Source organism: Mandrillus leucophaeus, unplaced genomic scaffold, assembly GCF_000951045.1.
Source record: "Mandrillus leucophaeus isolate KB7577 unplaced genomic scaffold, Mleu.le_1.0 Scaffold37, whole genome shotgun sequence".
Taxonomy (NCBI): domain Eukaryota; kingdom Metazoa; phylum Chordata; class Mammalia; order Primates; family Cercopithecidae; genus Mandrillus; species Mandrillus leucophaeus.
Window position 1 is genome coordinate 3,781,570 of NW_012103920.1, and position 22,322 is coordinate 3,803,891.

A 22,322-nucleotide genomic window follows, 5' to 3' on the forward strand; every position below is an offset into this window, starting at 1 on the left:
CGCACCACGCCGCCGGCGGCCTGCACTTCGACGACCGCTTCTCCGACGAGCAGCTGGTGACCATGTCGGTGCGCGAGCTGAACCGGCAGCTGCGCGGGGTCAGCAAGGAGGAGGTGATCCGGCTGAAGCAGAAGAGGCGGACCCTGAAAAACCGCGGCTATGCCCAGTCCTGCCGCTTCAAGAGGGTGCAGCAGAGACACGTCCTGGAGTCGGAGAAGAACCAGCTGCTGCAGCAAGTCGACCATCTCAAGCAGGAGATCTCCAGGCTGGTGCGCGAGAGGGACGCGTACAAGGAGAAATACGAGAAGTTGGTGAGCAGCGGCTTCCGAGAAAACGGCTCGAGCAGCGACAACCCGTCCTCTCCCGAGTTTTTCATGTGAGTCTGACACGCGATCCCAGCTAGCCACCCTGATAAGTGCTCCGCGGGGGTCCGACTCGGGTGTGGGCTTGCTAGTTCCAGAGCCATGCTCACCACCACCTCGCCCCCCACCCCCACCGAGTTTGGCCCCCTTGGCCCCCTACAGACACACAAACACGCATGCACACCACACACACACACACACACACACCCCACACCCTGCTTGAGTTTGTGGTGGTGGTGGCTGTTTTAAACTGGGGAGGGAATGGGTGTCTGGCTCATGAATTGCCAATCTGAAATTCTCCATAACTTGCTAGCTTGTTTTTTTTTTACACCCCCCCCCCACCCCCGGACTTGCACAATGTTCAAAGATCTCAGCAGAGTTCTTCATGTGAAACGTTGCTCACCTTTGAAGCCTGCATCATTCACATATTTTTTTTTCCTTCTTCCCCTTCAGTTCATGAACTAGTGTTCATTTTCTGTGTGTGTGTGTGTGTTTTATTTTGTTTGGTTTTTTTTTTTATTTTACTTTTGGAGCTTGCTGTGTTGCCCACCTTTTTTCCAACCTCCACCCTCACTCCCTCTCAAACCATCTCTTCCGAGATGAAAGAAAAAAAAAGCAAAGTTTTTTTTTCTTCTCCTGAGTTCTTCATGTGAGATTGAGCTTGCAAAGGAAAAAAAAAATGTGAAATGTTATAGACTTGCAGCGTGCCGAGTTCCATCGGGTTTTTTTTTAGCATTGTTATGCTAAAATAGAGAAAAAAAATCCTCATGAACCTTCCACAATCAAGCCTGCATCAACCTTCTGGGTGTGACTTGTGAGTTTTGGCCTTGTGATGCCAAATCTGAGAGTTTAGTCTGCCATTAAAAAAACTCATTCTCATCTCATGCATTATTATGCTTGCTACTTTGTCTTAGCAACAATGAACTATAACTGTTTCAAAGACTTTATGGAAAAGAGACATTATATTAATAAAAAAAAAAAAGCCTGCATGCTGGACATGTATGGTATAATTATTTTTTCCTTTTTTTTTTTCTTTTTGGCTTGGAAATGGACGTTCGAAGACTTATAGCATGGCATTCATACTTTTGTTTTATTGCCTCATGACTTTTTTGAGTTTAGAACAAAAAAGTGCAACCGTAGAGCCTTCTTCCCATGAAATTTTGCATCTGCTCCAAAACTGCTTTGAGTTACTCAGAACTTCAACCTCCCAATGCACTGAAGGCATTCCTTGTGAAAGATACCAGAATGGGTTACAAATTTAACCTGGCAAACATTGAAGAACTCTTAATGTTTTCTTTTTAATAAGAATGACACCCCACTTTGGGGACTAAAATTGTGCTATTGCCGAAAAGCAGTCTAAAGTTTATTTTTTAAAAAGAGAAATCTGCCCCATTATTTTTGGTTGGTTTTATTTTTATTTTATATTTTTTGGCTTTTGGTCATTGTCAAATGTGGAATGCTATGGGTTTCTAGTATATAATTTAATTCTAGTTTTTATAATCTGTTAGCCCAGTTAAAATGTATGCTACAGATAAAGGAATGTTATAGATAAATTTGAAAGAGTTAGGTCTGTTTAGCTGTAGATTTTTTAAAAGATTGATGCACTAAATTGTTTACTGTTGTGATGTTAAGGGGGGTAGAGTTTGCAAGGGGACTGTTTAAAAAAAGTAGCTTATACAGCATGTGCTTGCAACTTAAATATAAGTTGGGTATGTGTAGTTTTTGCTATACCACTGACTGTATTGAAAACCAAAGTATTAAAAGGGGAAACGCCCCTGTTTATATCTGTAGGGGTATTTTACATTCAAAAATGTATGTTTTTTTTTTTTCAAAATTAAAGTATTTGGGACTGAATTGCACTAAGATATAACCTGCAAGCATATAATACAAAAAAAATTGCAAAACTGTTTAGAACGCTAATAAAATTTATGCAGTTATAAAAATGGCATTACTGCACAGTTTTAAGATGATGCAGATTTTTTTACAGTTGTATTGTGGTGCAGAACTGGATTTTCTGTAACTTAAAAAAAAATCCACAGTTTTAAAGGCAATAATCAGTAAATGTTATTTTCAGGGACTGACATCCTGTCTTTAAAAAGAAATGAAAAGTAAATCTTACCACAATAAATATAAAAAAATCTTGTCAGTTACTTTTCTTTTACATATTTTGCTGTGCAAAATTGTTTTATATCTTGAGTTACTAACTAACCACGCGTGATGTTCCTATGTGCTTTTCTTTCATTTTCAATTCTGGTTATATCAAGAAAAAGAATAATCTACAATAATAAACGGCATTTTTTTTGATTCTGTACTCAGTTTCTTAGTGTACAGTTTAACTGGGCCCAACAACCTCGTTAAAAGTGTAAAATGCATCCTTTTCTCCAGTGGAAGGATTCGTGGAGGAATAGGGAGGCAGTAATTCAGGGTGAAACTATAGGCTGTTTTTTGAGGTGAGGAGGCTGGCCCCATATATTGATTAGCAATATTTAATGGAGATGTAAATTATGACCTCATTTTTTTCTCCCCAAAGTTTTCAGTTTTCAAATGAGTTGAGCCGTAATTGCCCTTGGTGGGAAAACAAAACAAAACAAAACAGTGGAACTAGGCTTCCTGAACATGGCCCTGCGCTTCTGATCAGGGGCAAGCCCATCCAAAGACAGAGGAACCGGACAAATATGGCGCCTCAGAGGTGGCTTGGGCACATAGGCATTTAATGGTAAAGAGAAACAGCGCTTGCCTTTTCACTAAAGTTGATTATTTTTCCTTCTTCTCTTACACACCGTGATTTTCTTGTTAGCAAGGCCTGACAAGATTTAACATAAACACTTTAGACAAATCAAAGTTGTTTGTTTTGTTTTGCTTTTCTCTTTAACATTGAAGGTCATTTGTCTTAAATAGGAAAAAGAAAATCTACTCCTTACTTCCATAGTTCCAAGTACGTATCTGGTTTAAACTGTGTTATCAAATCATATTTCACCATGAATATTCAGTGGAGAACTTCTCTACTTAGATGAGCTAGTAATGATTTCAGATCATGCTATCCCCAGAAATAAAAGCAGAAAATAATACCTGTGTGGAATATAGGCTGTGTTTTCATTTATTGGTATTTACCCCAAAATACGCTGTGTATGGGGACTGACTGAAAGATCACTTGGAAAGACTCAAAACTACCTTCACTAGCAGGACTCCTAAGCACTGACCTATTTTTAAATGACACAAATTCATGAAACTAATGTTACAAATTCATGCAGTTTGCACTCTTAGTCAACTTCCCCTAGCACACTAATAGAATGTTAGACAAAGCCAGCACTGTTTTGAAAATAGAGCCAAACACGATGGCTTTTGTTTTGTTTTTTGCAGTTCTTAAAAAAAGATAATATTGCAAGTCTGACTGAAAGACTTATTTTGAAGAAAACAGGTTGTGTTTGGTGCTGCTAAATTCTGGCCAGTTTATCATCTGGCCTTCCTGCCTATTTTTCACAGAACATGAAGACAGTGTATAACCTCGACATTTTGACCTTCCTTTATGTGCTAGTTTAGATAGGCTCCTGAATCCACACTTAATTTTGCTTATCAAAAGTCTTAATAGTAAGCCTTCCCTCACGAGCTTGAAGTCAGTGTTCTTGACTCCAGATATTTCTTTCCTTTATTTATTTATTTTTTTTCCCTGATCACAACTAAGAGATACACAAACTCTGAAGAAGCAGAAATGGAGAGAACGCTTTTACAAAAATCTCGGCATCTGATGAAAGATTTTAGGCAAACACATTCTCAAAATAAGAGTGATATTCTGGATGTAGTTATTGCAGTTACCTCATGACGAATGAGGCCTGGATTGGGAGAAAAATACAGTTGTGTAGAATTAAACATTTTGGTAGGAATCTACAAGGCGGTTGAATATAATAAACTTTAGAAAATCAAGTGCAGAGGTGCTGGCAAAAATGAGGTTTGAGCGGCTAGCTGTAAGAGAGGGTTAACTCCTAGTAAAAGGCATTTTTGGAAATAACAGTTACTGAAAACTTTGAAGTATATAGTGGGAGTGGCACACAAATACATGTTTTTTTGTTTTTTTGTTTTTTTGTTTTTACAAAGAACTCCTAAATCCTGAATAAGTGCTGTTCATTACAAATAAGTCTCTAAATTAGAAAAAAAAATTCATATGAGGAAATCTAGCTTTCCCCTTTATGCTGCGTTTGAGTCTTTGTCTAAATAGTGTTAAAATTCCTTTCATTCCAATTACAGAACTGAGCCCACTCGCAAGTTGGAGCCATCAGTGGGATACGCCACATTTTGGAAGCCCCAGCATCGTGTACTTACCAGTGTGTTCACAAAATGAAATTTGTGTGAGAGCTGTACATTAAAAAAAAAAAAAAAATCATATTATTTGCAGTCATGGAGAACCACCTACCCCTGACTTCTGTTTAGTCTCCTTTTTAAATAAAAATTACTGTGTTAGAGAAGAAGGCTATTAAATGTATAACTTCCATAGTAATTAACTATGCCACTTGTCTGGGGGTTTCATAGAGACCCGTAGAAAAGCGCACTCCTGCTTTTCGATTTATGGTGTGTGCAAGTGAACAGGTGCGATGGTTTCAACCTGCCATACTAGTTTTAAAAATTCACTGAAATTACAAAGATACATATATATGCATATATATAATGGAAAGTTTCCCAGAATGCAACAGTTAGCATTTTAAAAGCATATATAGGCATGCACATTCTAAATAGTACTTTTTCATGCTTCATTGTTTCTCTGGCAGATAATTTTACTAAGAAGAAAAATTGATATTCAACTCCCCTTCCCTAAACAAATGCATGGGCAGAGGCTCCAGTGGAGCCGAGCCCCCTGGTTTTCTTGTAGGCCCTAGACAGTATTGCGCTTATCAGTGATGTCAAACCTGCCCATTTGTCAGACATAGCTTTAAATGAAAACAATGTGTGGCAAAATACAAAGTTAGTTAAATACACACCCTCTATGTGATTTTTTGCTCCCTTTTCTTTTTTGCTTACAAACTCTCAAAAGAAAAAAAATCACCTCCTTTAAATTTCCCTGGCTTCTTGCATGTTTCCCTTTTCAAAAACCATGTAATATTTTTTTACAATGTATCTGACACATTAATATATTGACATCGAATAGGCAGAGGTTCTACTTTTGCCTAGCAGATAAATCTGCTATGGAGACATCATTTCCTCACTGTCTCAAAGCCATACTACCTGGGCGCCTTTCAACACAGACCCCTCTGATGGGAAACGGTGTTTATTACTGAATGCAGGATGCTCATACTCTGATCTTTTCTCCCTTGTGCCTTTACCCCAGTCATTTTTACTTAGCAACACCAATTCTAGATACTTCTGTTCTGAAGTAGAACCTCCCCCTTGCCACACCACCAGTTTTCTTGCTAAAAGCAGTGGACAGAAGGCAAATCGTGGTCACCCTCACAAACATGGCACACAGCTGTCTCGGTAGCTGCATTGCCAGCATGTCCCGGTCTAAATATCTAGAGTTGCCTATGACACATTCAGAGGTTCCCAAGCAGAGTACATTGGGAGTCTTTTGCTGTTGTGGCCGTTGTTTTTGTTTAGGCCAACTTACTTCCGTATTCACATACTCTTGGCTTTATGAAATACACTCCTCCAGTCTACTAAGCCAATCAATATATTTAAAAGTCTGATTGCCACATGAATCTCTCTCTCTCGCTCTCTGTATCTCTCTCTCTCTCTCTTTTTGTTTTTTTCTGTTTTGCCTGCCGGTAAAGACTGAGATAGGTTGGAAGACTAAAATACATGAGTACATAAGTGACAACCTTTAGCCGTCTGATTTCCATGCCAGTAAAACACACAACCAAGCTCTTCTTAGTGCTGCTAATATAAACATTCACTAAGAGGGGATAGGAAGTGAGATTTACCAGCTTCACATTGCTGATTTGCAAGGTTCCCCACTACGATTCTCTGTCACTTGATTTTTCAAAAATAATTTTGTCCTTCTCTTTGAAGAAATGTCTTAGTTCTTTTGTTTTGGTTTTTTTTTTAGAGAAGTTTTATCTGCAGTGATAGGCTCCAATTTTTATCTCCTCTGATTATTTGTCAGGATGCTGCATGAATAATTTGGGGCCTGTGCCTTTCTCTTTCCAAGAGAAACTTGGAAGTTGATTTCACTCTTAGCCCACCCTAAATCTAAAAGAAGATATCCCAAGTTCAGGCAGGCCATACAGTAGTTATAAAGGAGGTGGTCCGGGTCCAGCCACCTCAATCAGGATTTGTTTGTTTTGAAGCATTGGCTTAAAAGCAGAGCAAGAGCCTTAACCTACCATCCCATAACATTGCTTTTCTCGCTTTTGATACAAATCTTCAAAATTCAGACATCAAACAGCCCCAGAAAAGGGGAATTCTCTCCAGGCGTTGCTCCGCCCCAGCTCCTGAACAAACCCAGCTCTGTCTAGCATTTTTTCCCCTAGCGGGGGTAGGGGACAGGGTGAGAGAATTTCAGTCTCCCAGGCTGTCTCATGATTGTTGGGGCATAAAGAAACACAGTCCTGCCACAAATTTGGAGCATCTTTACCCTTTGGAGAGGAACAAAACAAAACTAAACAAACAAATCAAATTGCTTTGCATGAAGGCGTAGCAAATAAAATCTCGGGCTCCCTGTTCCCTGCACCATTTGTAGGAGGTGAGAAATGAGGGAAACAAGAGAAAGGAGAACTTTAAAAGCAGGAGGCCCAGGAATAATCCCTGTTACCAGTGTGAATTTCACTTGCTCCGTGGCTAAAGTCAGACCTAGTGTGCATGCATGTATGGCAGAAGTAAACTAGGCTCGGCTGTCCATTTCTTTAAAATACGTTCACATGTTTCCTTTCTGAAAACAATCTTGGGGACCAAACCCCAATGGAGAGATTTGAGGAAATTGTTAATGTCTTAACATTGGAGTATTTATAAATATATCAGTCTGTGCTTTGATGATGGTGACATTTTGGACCAGCCAGACATATTGTGCCAATATTTAAACGGTCACTGCAATAGTTTTGTGACATCATGACAGTATTTTATTGTTTAAATTTGAAGGCCCTCTGTGTGTTTTCCATAAGTATGCCCAAACGAAAAAGGCTGAGAGGGGAAGAGCAAACCAACAACACACAGAAATAAGATCTTTATATGAATTTTCATCAGAGTCGTACAGTTTTAAGAAATTCACAAAACACATTTTCCACGACTATGACTGGAATGCACAGTTCCTTACACAAATCATAGCATTTACTGAGCACCTCTTCTCTTGTTCAACGCAGTTAATTTTCTTTTCCTTCATTTTTATTAAATAACAGTTTTCCCAACAATTAGAACTATGGATTGCAAAATCACATTCCTCCCTTCTACAGAGATGCACCTTAGATAGATCTTCAATTACAATTAGAAGGAGCATTAATGCAAGAAAGGAGGATGAAGGAGTCATGTCTGCTGAGCTTTGGGAAAAAGAGTGGAAGGAGAGGAAATAGTTTTCTGTATTTTCCCCTGCACTCCTCGACCTGCCCCTCACCCCCCAACCCAGGCCTTGGTGTGAGCTGCAAACCGGTGATTCGCATTCTGAATTTCTCTATTCTAAATATTCTGATTACCAGCCTTGACCGTTTCCAAGCGAAGATTCCAAAGAGCCATTTTTTCCTCGTGGTTGGTGCTTTCCATTAGGGAACAGGAGAAGTGATGAAACCTTATAGAACTGGGTGGGAAGGAGTGAAAATCACTCTCCTTCCAGAATCCCCAACCAGGATAGTTGTAAAGGGAACACTGGCCTGAAAAATTAGGTCAGGAGTTCAGAGTCCCTTTTTGCAACCAATAGTTGTCCTGGTTCTCTGCATGACCTCAACCACTTCTTGAGGCCTGTAGAAGTGGGTTTCTGACTTTGTTGGAGGGATTCTGCAGAAGGAAAGCGGGCAGAGGATCCCAGGACAATAGGCAACCCCAAACTAGGCCCAGAGAGCACAGGAGAGGAAGGGACCTGCATGCAGAGGCTGGGAGAGTATGGCCCGGACTAACAGGCAAACCTTGGCTTATGACCTCTAGTCACCAGGGGTCAGCTCCGGGTCATTCTGAGTCCCCCCAAAACCTTCCACCAAGAAGGATGTTTGCAGTGTGACTGACAAGCCACTGACAGGTTGTGAGCTCTCCACAGAGTCCTAGAAACAACAGTGAGGTCCTTAGCACCAGGGTCTGCACCCTTGCCACCTGACTCCTGTCCAATCTCAGAGTCCTTTCCATCATTTCTGACACCTTTTCCTCCCATGCCTGGTCATCCAGGGCCATGAAAGAGCCTCAGAAGACACTGTCCTCAGGCCAACAAGTGGAGGAAGCTGAGGTCTGGGACCCAATAAGTCACCTCTGCCCCTGTTTAAGTGTGGACACAGACAGGGATGGGGCGAAGGTCCGTCCCGGGAGCAGCACTGGAAGCTCAGTTGCAATCTTCAAAGCTGGCCAGAGCTTTTGGTGCAATGGTCTTGAAGCCTGGAATGAAGGAGATGAAGGTAGAGAGGATGCTGAGTTTGTCGCCTCTCCCAGTTTCTAAGAACCCTCCCTCCACGCCCCTCCGTCATCCCCCACCACCGCCCCCCGTCCCCCGCGGGCCCCAGACAGGAACACCGCATTCCAGTCCTTTATGCATGGGTTCTGCGGGGCCCAGTGGCCCTGGGCATCACTGCCCGAGCCTGGTGGCTGCAGCTGCGTGGGGCTGGGTGTGCTCCCCACCCTCTGGGGTCCCCCGAGCGGTGTACAGCAGGTGCGTAGGGACTGGAGCCCAGACAGAGGGGGCGGGTCCTGAAGATTGCCTGAAGCTACCGCGTCCCTCAGTCCTGGGCAGGGCCTGCAGTCCCAGACCCGCGGCAGAGCCCAGGGAGCCAGTGCGCTCAGACGCCAGCAACACAGCGCCCCTCGGAGATGCCCACGACGCCGCCCGACGTCCGGGGGCGCTAATGATGGCCGCACGCAGCGCGCTCCCGGGCCCCGCGCCCACCCAAGCTCCCGCACCCCTGCAGGAGCCCGGATTGTGTTCAAATTTGGTTTAAAAAGTCAAGAGTACTGCCCTAGCGGAGCGAGCTCCGGGGATATCAAAACTCCCTGGTGCGCCGCTCTCCTGGGTGGGCGCCTGCAGGGAGGGAGCAAGACTCGGTCCCCGCATGGCTCCGCCCTTCACCTTGAGATCCCCTCGCTCCACCCGATAGCGGCCCCAGGAACCCTCTGTAAATAAGAACATCGGCTCCAAATCATTTGATTTTTATTCTATTAGTTTTCCGGCCCATTTTCCAGATTTTTTTTTTTCTTTTTCTTTCTTTTTTCCTTTCTTTTTTTTTTTTTTTTTTTCCCCCCCTGCTTCGGTTAGAGACAGAGTAAGAGGGAAAAAGAAAAAGGCAAGAGGAAAGGCAGATAGCGTGTTTAAAAATCTTTATGGAAATCTCGATACGGTTTGGGGTTTCCGTGGTGTAGTTTGATGCACATTATAAAACAAAGTCAGTCAAGCAAACTTTATGAAGATTGCTCCAACAGCGCCAGGATGAGGGTCCTGCCTGCATTCTTGGATTTCACACAGTTCTAGACACATCTCAGGCATCCAGGAACTGTCTCAAGAGGACAAACTTTTAAAACCACTAATTTCAGAACGGATCTTTTCCATGAGGGACCTTTTTCTTAGCGGGACCCTCGGTTTGTGAGAAAAGTTAGGAAGTATCATTACAACTTAAAAAAAACAAACTCCTTTTTATTCTCTCCGTCTCTCTTAGGGAAGGATTTCTATGTAAATTAGTATCTATATATAAATAAATATATTGAAACTAAAACAGATAAATATATTGAAACTAAAACAAAGATGTCAGTATCTGAGAAGCTTTTTACACTGTCAGATTTTTTGTGTAAATCTTGTTTTTCATAGACGACGGAAAAACCCTTGGTAATCATTCTAAGATTAAATATGTTAAAACGTGATGTTTGTGTCTTTCCATCTTCAGGCATTCACTCCAATATATTTTTTCATCTGCCTTAAAAACCATTCATTCATTCATTCATTCATTCATTCATTCCTGGAACGCTTTAACACATTAGGGAGGGGGAAAGCTATTAAAAGATAAATCTGGCCCCGTGCGGTGGCTCGTGCTTGTAATCCCAGCACTGTGGGAGGCCGAGGCGAGCCAGCAGATCACCTGAGGTCAGGAGTTTGAGACCAGCCTGGCCAACCTGGTGAAACCCGGTCTCTACTAAAAATACATCAATTAGCCGGGCGTGGAGGCACGTGCTTGTAACCCCAGCTACTCAGAAGGCTGAGGCAGGAGAATCGCTTGAACCTGGGAGGCGGAGGTTGCAGCGAGCCCAGATTGCGCCACTGCACTCAAGCCTGGGCGAAACAGCAAGACTCCATCTCAAAAAAAAAAAAAAGAAAAGAAAAAGAAAGAGAGATAAATCTACAGTTTCCACTTTATGAAATAAAAATGATTCGAAAGGCAGAGTTCATCGGTCAACTCTGTCCTTTGGTAGGCATGCGCAGAACCTGAGCTGAAACTGCTGTCTTAGGGCAATCTTCCCACGTAAAAGGCAGGTAAGCTCCCTTTCCCGACTTTCTGTGACTCCGAGCAGTGTGGAGACACAGGCTGACAGCCCGCGACACATTTTCAGGTTGCGATCCCCATGTTAATTTACCGCACTGTGCAGGTAATGAGCCCTTTTAAAATCTTTCCTGGAATATCAGTGCACGCTCCTGTGCTATTTAAAGAACTCTTCAATTGTTAGGTAAACAGATCCAAGTATAAGAGCTATGTGCTGGCAGACATCTGGCTTAGATTACTTCATCGCGGCCCAGCTCAAAAATCTCTCTTACCCCTATGTGAGACCTCCTTTTCCCCCACCATCTTTCCCCAGTAACTGGTCTGAAGGAAAGTAATATGAACACAGAAACTGCAGTGACTTTTGGACGCTATTCATGTGTGCAAACAGAATCTACCTCGCCTCCCTTCTTTTGCTTTGATAACAGGATGGGTTCCCCAGGTGGCCAGAGAGTAGAGGTCATCTTGAAGAAAATGACACCAATGATCTAAAAAGGACATCTACTTTATGAGATTTCAGGCAAGATGCCAAATATCGCATTTAATGAGGCCTGGTTTTTTTTTCTTCAAAAATAACGGAGACTATCAATGATATGGCCAGGAAGGCAAAGGGGGCGTTTTGCAAAGCCTACATCCAATTATTGCTTTGTAATAATTTTCTAAAATTGAAAAATGCCTCACAAGTATATGATCTCATGTAAATATTCCTTGCCGAAGCTTAACATATGTTTGCAGTGCCCCCAAGGAATTACAAAAATATTCTCCCCACAATCTCTTAAGCTTTTAAACTCGATTCACTTGCGTTTCTAAAAGAATCTGTTGTTTCTAAAGATTAAAAAAAGTAATCCTGTAGGGGAAGTTTTTTTTTGTTTGTTTGTTTTTTTGTTTTTTGTTTTTTGTTTTTTTTTTTAAGAGATTAGCCATCTGAACTTCAAATGGAGAACAACTGATACTGATACACTTCCTGGTTTTATCACTGCAGTCTGTTTCTTATTTCTTTCCTATTATTGTTTGCATAGAAATTATATATTTGGCAAAAAATAATGTATACTAATACGTGAAGGAGAGTAGTTTCTACCTTAAGATTTGAAAAGCATTTCTACACAAAATGTGAATAAATGCATATAATGTATTTGGGGCAGCTTTGACAGATACAAGGGTAAGAATTTATTTATCTGAGTGCTTTGGGCATAGTCTTACCATTTAGATAAAGGGCATTTGAAGGAATTAGAGGGTTACGCTGAATGAAAATGTAAGTAAAGAAAGATTATATGTTCCGTTACAGCAGCCTAGAGAATTCAGCAGGTGCATGAGCATAGCATATTTGTTCACACCAATTGTAAAGTAATCCAAATAAAAGTGTGGGGGATTAAAGAAAAATAACTGAATATCTATGTTGGAAAAAGAATTAGATTGACTTACTAGTTTATCACCGTTATTGTACACAGATTTTCTGTGACCATGTTGAATTGTTTAAATTAGATTTTAAATATATTTTGACAGTCTGAACTTGTACAGTGTGACTAACTATAGGAAGAAATGACAGGTCTGCTTTGTTATTAAACTGCTGTCTGGAAAATATTGGACTCTGTGCAGTAAATGATAATTATTTTGCCACTTACATTAGTACAGCTAATAGCAATAAGGGTTTTTTGAACCATAGAAAGCTAACTACTTTGAATTACTGTGCTTTGTTATTCGCTGTGAAGCAAAAAGATTTTTTTTAAGCAACCTCATTTTCATATCACCGTTCTAAGCACTCCCTGCTACTAATTTAAACAGGGCAGAAGTTAATAAATAAAGAGGCGGTATCTAAGCAGTTCTATTTGTTAAAAGAATATTTGCAGTTAAGGTCAGTGGTGCTGGCAGAATAGACAGAGCAACAGAGGAGGCTGGGAGAGATGGAAGAGAAGGAACCCTAGCACACACCAGTGGAAGCTGGGCCAGTGTGGTTCTTCGAGGGTTGAGCAGCCTGAAAGCACTTGAGAGAAGCTATCAGAAATGATTCTAATCCTTCCCTGCTCTGAACCCAGAATCTCTTCACTCCCTTTGAACTGAGGACAGCTTCAAAGCTGATCCAGGCTGCCAGACAGTGGGCTATGGCTATCTCAGCCTCCTGGTTGCAGAGCAATATTCAGAGGGAATGAACTTGTATCGCAGGCCATTCCCTTCTACATCAACCCCTCCTCTGGCTTGGCAGGGTTGAGGCCACCACACAAAAGCAAATGGAACAAAATCACTCTTCTTTTGGTGTAACTCTGCCCTTTTGATAGATAGTTAGGCTGCCTGTAGCATACTGTTCTTGAAACATTCTTCGTGGTTATTAATTACCCTTTGTTTATTTTAATATATTTACTAAATCAGGTACCCAAGGGAATCCTCTGCATCAGTGATGTGAAAAAATCCAGTTGCCTGAAGTCAAAGAGGTACATCTTGACTTTTGATTTGCATGTGCTTGAGTTTTTTCTTTTTCTTTTTTTTTTTTTTAATGAAGGGAAAAGCAAGGAAGCAAACAAGGAATGCTGCTAACTTTTTAGATGTGAAAAGTTCCTGTTTCAGTAGTTTTAGTATTTGGATTTCGCGTGTCATGTACATGGTGATGCTAGATGCCAAAGAGGAGTGATATGGGAGATAGATGTGAAAACCAGCATGCATTTATTTTTTCTGTATTTATTTCATTACATCCATGTGTTATGTCAAGCTACTAATCCAGTTTGGGTAGATCTCAGATCTTCAGCTTTATCCAACGTCAGTCTATTGACACTCAAAGAGCTACTTCTTGTACTTGAATGTCAAATAATTTGGGTGAATCTGTGAAACTAGTATTCATTGCTCTTGGCCAGTTTTGCTGGGGCCTCATAAACATTTCAAATTTACAGTCACTTATAATTCAGTTCATGCTCACATTTGGACATTTTAGTGTAATTTCAAAGCACAGTATGTCCCCACTTCTGTGTCCAAATGTGGCTATGGATCCCCTCCCCACTTCAATACAAGAAAGAAGGGGAAGGAGGAGACGGGTGGGAAGCTGAAACCTGATTTTCATCTATCAAAATAATGGAATTGAGCTATTTAAATGGGTTTTCAATTACAAGTGTCCCAGCATGAATTTTATTATGAACCCTCTTCATTTGGAAAGCTAGACCAACATTCTTACACCAATTATTACTTAGTAATAATTACTTAGTATCATAGTTTTTTATGTATTCTTATCACCTCTTATTGGCTAATGGAACATTTGATTTTTTTTAATTAAAAATTTTGCTTGCTGAGAAATTTGCATGAAATATATTTTTTTGGGTTTTAGTGAAACTGAGGGGGGCAAAAATCACACTTTCAAATTGCTGCTCTTTGCAAAGGAGGTAGGTTAAGGATCCAGTGAATTGAGAGTGTTGGGAAAACATAGCCTCATTCTTTTCCCACTTTTTAAAAATAGTGTCTGATTACTTACCTCTACACGGTGCTACCATGAGAGTCTTACTTTAAATAACTGGATTATGAATATTTCGTTGTTTATTTTCTAGTCTTAGATGAAATTAACATTTTCTTTAATAGTTCCCATACATAGATTTAAACTCAGTGTATACCTTTGGGGTTAATTTGTGTGTCTGAGTATATGCATGCAGTTCCGATGCTTTATTCCTTTATTGTCTCTGCCTTTATCATTACAATGTGAGAACCACCTATTAAATATGATGATCTAGGTCCACTGGCAGATTTCGTGACATTGAAACCATCCATTTTGAGCAAAGAGTTAATGAACTTGAAAGGCAAGGTTCACACTGGTCCTTACCCCCTGGTAATATTTCATATAAGGTTACTGGTGGGAAAGAAATCAAATTTCAGCTGTGAACATGATTGACAGGTGAGAGCAAGAAAGACAAAGGCATTTGGTCAGATGGGGAATTTGGGGAGGAGAAGGACAATTCCTTGAAGTTACTCTGTGATATTAGATATTATAAGCTGATATATGAAAAGTTCAATACTTGGTACTCTTGGGGGAGTTACTTAGTTTATTTTCAGAATGTCACTTTGGTTAAGGGATTTCAGTCATGGAAGCCAAAAATGATGAACCACTAGCTTTTCTGCTCTCTGGCTAATTTCAACCATTTACAGCTTCATGGCTTATTTCTGACAATTTTCTAGGCTAGGATATAAAAACTAAATCCTAAGCTATTTGGGGAGTCATTTAATTACCTTTTATGTATTCTCAGAAGCATTTTAGATTATATTATGGTTCTTGGACATATTACAAAATATTCATCCCAAGTGGTATCTCAAAAAGATTAAAATCTCTATTTCAGTAGCATCCCTTGATCCTGACTAACATTTTTCATTAGGGCATGTTACAGCTTAACATACGCAAATCAACCAGCATGCATGCTACGCCAAGATTGTGCCTTCTTAAAATAGGGCTTCTAATATGAAGATTAACATAGACAACAATTGCACACTACTTGTATGCCTTTCACCCGATTTGGCTATTTGATGTAAATTTTTCCATGGTACCATCTTTGCCAGGGAAACATGTGATGATGATGATGATGTTTTAACCTCCCACTAAGGGTGGCTTTTGAATCTGCCTTTGAGGCTGTCTTCTATCTTGAGTTGTGACAAGGGGACAATACAGCTAATGATGGTTTGCACTAAAGTGTAAAGTAGGTGTTCAACACATGTTCTTGCATCTTATGCACTGAAAAACCAATCAGAAGGTGGGGATGGACCTTAGCCTGCTCATGTCTATACTCTGCCCCTTTCAGATGTTCCTGACACTGGCTAAGATCCATCCGGATGCAACCAAGCCTTATAGAGCTGCCTCAGGGCAGGGCAAGTGGGACACTTACGTAGGGGAGAGGCCCATTTGTAGCTTTCCTGTCACCTAAGGGAGAAACTGACGGAACTGGTATAAACAGCACTTCCTGGGCCCTAAGTACCCATTCATATTTTTTTCTAGTCTTACAATCGGTGGATGGAGTGGACATCTTTTACCCTGACTGCACCTAATCTGATGACATGAATTCAAACAGTTGTCAAACGTCTAAGGAAGGCTTTATGATTTTGTGAACTGGGGAAAAACAAAGCACAACAAAAACAGTGAAAAGTACTCGGAAATCTTGTTTCTATCTTGCACACCTGTCCTTCTGTGTTGCCCGTAATCATCCAGAAATAAAATGCAAATGTGGTTTCCTGATGCTGAGTGTTGGTGCGGGTGCCTTAGTGCACTGTGTATAGCTACTTCTTTCAAATATAAAAGTAAAGAAGCCATAACCAAATTTCCCTTGCAGAACCCATCAACATATTTTAACAGAAATTGTGAACCACGTGGTCGCATACAAAAGACATGTGAAAACCAACACTGTGAGTTCGGATTTCTTGGTGCCTCTATTTGAAAAATCCAGGTGGCTGGTCTTGACCCCATCTTCACTGAAGGCCCCTCAGGGCTTCTAAATACTTAGTTTTACGAGTAAATCCCCCACCCACAACAAGGGAAGGAGAATGCTGTCTCAGCTGCAGATTTGGAGCAGAGACCCATCTATCCCAAATTCCACGAGTATGTCTCAAGCTAATGACATCAATATATCTGTTGGCACTGAGAAAATAAGGCCAATTTCATTTAAAGTGTTTTATTATTTGGACTCACTCTAGTTTTTTTGTTATTGTTGTTTATTTGGATGATACTCCTCCCTAACTACCGCAGCACCCCGTTTCCATACAGGCTGGCTAACGTTTTTCTATGAGCACTGGCCCACTCCTGAGCCGATTTAATCAATTAATCATAGCAGAGCATGTGCAGCGTAACGAGCCTAATTATGCCATATAAACTTGTATTATTTTCAGTCAACTCCGGGGTACTATTGAAGGAGCCAACTTAAAGAAATATTAAGCATTAAGAAAAAAAAAAAAAAAGGAATTTCTGCAGAAGTGCAGCACTCATTACTTAAAACAAAATGATGCTTCTGTAGAGCTTTCATTCCAAAGCACACATTCAGTCACCTGCCAAAATCTCCGATTTACTGCTGCCGTTCACAGACGCCAATGTTTAAACTCCCTTCACCTGCTGCTTGCTGAGTCTTTTATTTCCTCCATCCAAAAATCACTGTAAAGTTGTTGTTTTGTGTGTGCAGTTTTGGCTTCTCCTGACACCTAATGAAGTTATCAGCAATAAATGAGCTAAAGCAGCAGGGTTGAGTTTTGTGGGTTTGTTTTTCGTCTCTATTTTGCACTATTAGGAAAATGGTAGGACAACAGTAAGACAGTGGTAAAAATCAGCACGCCTCTCTTTTCTGCATCTATAGGAAATATAGTCAAGTTAGTAGCACTTATAAAGTTTCAGATAGGAACTAATATCAAATGGAAGGATATAGTGTCAGGTGCTCAGTGGGAAAATCCAACCAGCTGAGAGATTTACAGGTATTGTCAATAGAGACAAGGTGTCCGCTGAGCAGTGACCTCAGGTGTAAGTCTGCGGAATGATATTAACACGTAATTAACAATCCAGGGGCGCATTGTACAACTTAATCATCAGTAGGGTGAGCATGACAGTCCAAAAAGAGAGGCGAAGGGAGATTTTTTTTGTTGGTTGGATTTTGTTTTCCCATTTTCCCTCGGCAAGCATCATCTAATAATGTGTTTTTTTTCACATGCAGCTAGTGACGATTTCTTTTTAGTCCTCTCAGTCTATTGAAAAGCACAGTAAGTTCGTTTGCTAGCAGGTAGGCAGTGGAGGTGAGAATTGAATTGATCTGAAATGCTCCGAGAAATTGACCCTGAGGTCGCTCTTCCTTTAAATTGGGTTCCACAGACAAAGTTTCTTTTCTTCTTCTCTGGCTCCTGCGTGCTGCCAGCAGCAGCGTTGAGTTGGGGTTTGTAATTATTTAAAGGGATTCTAACGCCAGGGTTGACTCCCCCCTCTGCAAAGTTAATCAAAATAGAGACCTTTTGTTACCAGTGGTAGTTAATTAAAGGGCTGAGTCTATACTGCTGTGGTGTGCCTCTGGCTTGTTTATATTTTAAAAGGAGGTTCATTCCTGATGAACAGGAAATGGGGGAGAAAGCGAACATGAGGGTCTCTTACTGGGCTGAACATTTTGAATAGCAGAATGGAATTTTCTGTTTAACTTTCATTAGTTCTTTTCCTCTTCTTTCTCTCTCTCTTTAATGGAATGATTAGAATTCTTTAAAAAAAAATCTTAAGGTACTCACTGTACATTTAATAGTGTTGAAATCAAGCACTGCATTTTAGAAGGCGTGTGAGTCTGCTGGAAGAGATGCTTGGCATCTCTCGTCTCTCAGCAGTAAGGGTAGCCAAGAAAGATCAGAAATTCCTTTACCCGTGTTGACCTATTTGACCCAAACTAAGAACTGCTTTCTCATTCTTTGCTTCAGTGGGTAGCACATACTTGAAGTTCTGTCCCAATGCTCAAACGCTGTTTTGTTTATTTGGTATTGGTTTTCTCCAGACCTCTTATTTTTAAATTTTTCTTCTTTTCTTTTTCTCCTTTTAAAGCCTGGAACAGTTTCTCACCATTGCCTGGTAGAATGAAAGTGAAAAGTGCACAGACTACCTGAGCTTTAGCAAGCAAGTTTGGAGGTTTGAAGCTGTCATAGTAAGGGAGGAGAAAGAATTCGTGATGGGGCCAGGATTTCTGTAAGCTGTGGAGCTGGGGCCGCTTGGCTGCCCAGGTCTGAGGGCTCCCAGCTGTTCTGCCTCCAAGCAGCATCTGGAGACTCATAAGACCTTTGAAGCCCCCGTGCATCCCATTCTTTCCCCCGACGTACTGCCTCTGCATCCTCAATGTTTTTCTAATCCACCAGAACCACAGAATCAGAACTTTCAGAACTTCTGCTTTCAGCCTGTCCTCATCTTATTTGTCAGTGATAAAGTTGTTCATTGGTGTGTCCTAGGCACTCTATTCAGCATGCGCAGTTTGGGGAACCTCCTTATTTAGAATGCTCCATCTGTTTGCTCTGATCTTCGATCACTTGGTAGCATCCTGACAAGACCCTAGTCTAAGGGCAACAAAGGCTGTGGTCATGAAATAGCACATGACCTGTGCTGCAAACCATCCCTGCAGATCTGTGGCCACATAATAGACCCAGCTCTCAAATCAGGCTGATAGGGTTAGCGTTGGACTGTTTTGGTCCTGGCCCTGGAAGAAAAATAAACTTGGTTTCTGCCTGAGAGTAGGAGATTTTACAGAGGCGTGGCAAAATGTCACTCTGTTCAAGAGAGGGGGGAAATAATAAGGAAGGATTTCTTTTTATTTGTTTTCTTCCTGTTTTATTTGAGAGGGGCGACATTAGTAATAAAAAACATGCCATTGCTGTTGCTGAGAAGTTTTATTTTCTTAAGTATTGGTGAGGAGGCTGGGCTGGTGTGTGGTTCCTGCCAGGTGTTTCTTTCTGTCTTTACTCAACATGTCACAGTGCCATTCAGATTTTCCCATCCTCTTCAGCATCATTTCCTTCCACAGTAATAATAATAATAATAATAAAAAGGCACCTTCCCATGTTTGCCACGGTTAACCAATGACATTTTCACTTTAGGAAAGATGAGATCCTTGTGTGTGATTTCATTGTGAATTTGTCAGGAGTTATTTGCAGAGCTATTGAGGAGGTAGTGAGGCCGTTATTCTGAGAATGCCTCTTTTTACTATTTCTTTAAAATTTAATTGGTATCAGGTCACTGTGACTCAAGGGTTCCTCTTATTTTTTCTTTTCTTTTCTTTCCCTTTTTACTTTTTCTTTTGGTATTGCAAGCTGCAGTAAAGTGACTTGTAATTTATAATCAAAGTTTGGAATTGGTAAACTAAACTGTAAAAACTGACTTTGGGGTTTGGCTCATAAAATAAGTATTTGAAAAAATATAGCAATGAGGCTTGTACGGTAGAGCCAATGTCAGTACATCTATATCTGTGTATATAAATATATATGTGTTTTGTTTCACAGATTGTTAAAGCTGGTCTTGAAAAAGCATCTTCTGAAACTGTGACTTTTTCTAACATCCAAGTATAAGGATACATTGATGGGATATAAGCACAATATCTTTAATGAACTTCTAATTTGTTGTTTAAACTCCATTCATAATTCACATTCCCTTATTTTTTCATGAAGGAGTATTATTTTTGCATGACAGAGTCAGAGTATGTGTGCTAGAATTCTCTGTCTGTAAGCTATAGTGCTCCTTAGCTCGGAACACTTTTTTTTTTCTTTCCCCCTAACAAGGAAGCTCATTTAGAAAGAAATGTTTATGTGAAGTGCTTGTCAGTTGGCATTTTTACTGGTTTGCTAACCCAAAGGTAAAATATAAAGGCATGTCTTTTCCTGGCTGGCTTGTTGTTACTAGAAGGGTCCCTCCCTTGTTAGCTTGATAAATAATTTTACTAGGGGGACTCTGCTGTATTTTTATGCTTGCTGTCTATTTTCTGCTTGCTGCAAATAAATTTCTGTACTCAGAGGGCACTAAAACTCCAAACACATGGTATTTTCCCATTTTGCTGCTGGTCGCCTGAAATATTTATTTCATGTAGTGTGTTTAATTAATTTTTTTAAAAGGAAAAAATAATTCGTGATTAATAGCAAGTGAAAATTATCTATTTCTCGGGACCATTGGGTTTGACCTTGGACAGATAGCTTTTTAAAAGGCTTTGTGTGTCAAAGCTTCTCTAATATTTGTCAAATGGGAGACATGTTATTTATTGGGGGAGTCTTGTAGTTTTCTCACTATATATTTCCATGTCTGATTTTTTCAAATTTAAATATTAAGCTGTTAATATGAGAAATGAATAGGGCTATAGAATTCTATCTAGAAACAAAGCACTACATAATAAAATCTTTACATTTGAAAAATGATACGTTGTGTGAAAGTGGAGAAGAAATTGATCATGAGTATCAGCATAACTATCGGCATCTACCTGAGTCCTGGGCATTTAGTCCTTGGATTCATTAATACTGAAGAGAGCATGGTATGGCTCTCTGGGGCCAAGTGGGTCCCTGGTAGAAATCTAAAAAAAAACACACCCCAAAACATGTCAATAAAATAAAATAAAAATCAATGTATTCTATAGATTATGCATACAATGCACATAGCATATTATAGGTATACAATGAAATGTTTAACAAAGCAGTTAAATTTATAAATGCTGGTTTAAAAGTGATCATTTTAAATTAATGCCAGATTATCTCATTAACTGAAATATATATTTTTAAAGCAGCTATTATGCTTGTTATTTGCTATTTATTATGGGCTCATTAGCAATGTGTTATTTTCAGAAATTGGGAAATACTTTTACAAAGGTACCAAACACATAAATTTGAAACCAGAATGCCAGCATATGTAACCAATGTCAAGGGTACTGAAGAGACTGAGTCAGAGGTTACCCAGAGCTCAGTTTCTGCAAAGATCACCAAAATGAAGAGGAAAATGTAGAAAAGGGGGTCGATGAAAGTTTTAAAATATATATGGAGATCCACAGTCAAGATTCAGAATATTTCATTTTTGGGGCTTTGCACCATAATATTTAATCACAAATTTTTACTATAGATAGACGTTTATTTTTCTCTAACTCTACAACAGTGGAGACTATGATGAAAATCATATTTTTTGCTATGTACAGAAGAGAATATTTAGCATTTCTTCTGATCACTTGAGGGCCATTCCAGCATGTCAGGAGTTAGAGACAACTTCCGTGGAGCAGAAGACAGTGACGTTCTCTGAAGCCCTGCCCTTTGGAGGTCACCCAAAGGCTCCATGGGCTATGATGACAACAGCTACCATGCACCAAGTATCTCCTAGACACCAGATCTATGCCATCTTTGACCCTTACAATAAATACAGAGGCAGATATTTTAATCTCCTTCATACAGATTAGGACACTCAGGCACAAAGCAATTAAGGTATCATTTGACCCTTCACTATAGTCATGCAGATATTTCTAGATAGACACTATCTCAACCAGTGAATTCCCTCATTCCTCCTCAGTGAAGCAGCCCGTTTTTAAGCTTAGCACATGTAGTATGAGCCCAGGTACCCTCTCCTTCTTTGTCATCTTTTTCTGAATGGGATTGACTGAGGCCCAGAAGAAAATGAATATAATGTGAGGAATATCAAGGCTGGAGCTGTGGCTGTTAGTGGTCTTGACCCAGGACACCTCCGGCTCTGAAAACAAATGATTCTGTAGTTTGATATTGGTAGGTAATGAGTGGCTTTTTCTACTGAAAAAGAGAGTGTCCTTTATGATCATTTAAAAAACAATAGGTGGCCCATTTCCTTAATACCCTGTAATGTGTAAAGTATCAGGTACACTGTTGGCACTCAGGAAATTGCTGGATAGTGAAGGTAAATCAGCATTAAATCACTCTAATAAAAGTCCTATTTAATAAAAAGTTA

The 22,322-nt window shown here is 40.2% G+C and overlaps 1 protein-coding gene across 1 annotated transcript in view; it reads left to right on the forward strand.

Moving 5' to 3' along the window:
- MAF (v-maf avian musculoaponeurotic fibrosarcoma oncogene homolog) overlaps positions 1-4,835 on the forward strand; it is a 12,754-nt gene extending 7,919 nt beyond the window's left edge. The window contains exons 5-6 of the mRNA XM_011990122.1: positions 5-376; positions 4,605-4,835. Of these exons, the coding sequence (XP_011845512.1) occupies positions 5-376; positions 4,605-4,698 (466 nt within the window). The 3' untranslated portion in view covers positions 4,699-4,835. The remainder of the gene's footprint in view (positions 1-4; positions 377-4,604) is intronic.
- The last annotated feature ends 17,487 nt before the right edge of the window (positions 4,836-22,322 follow it).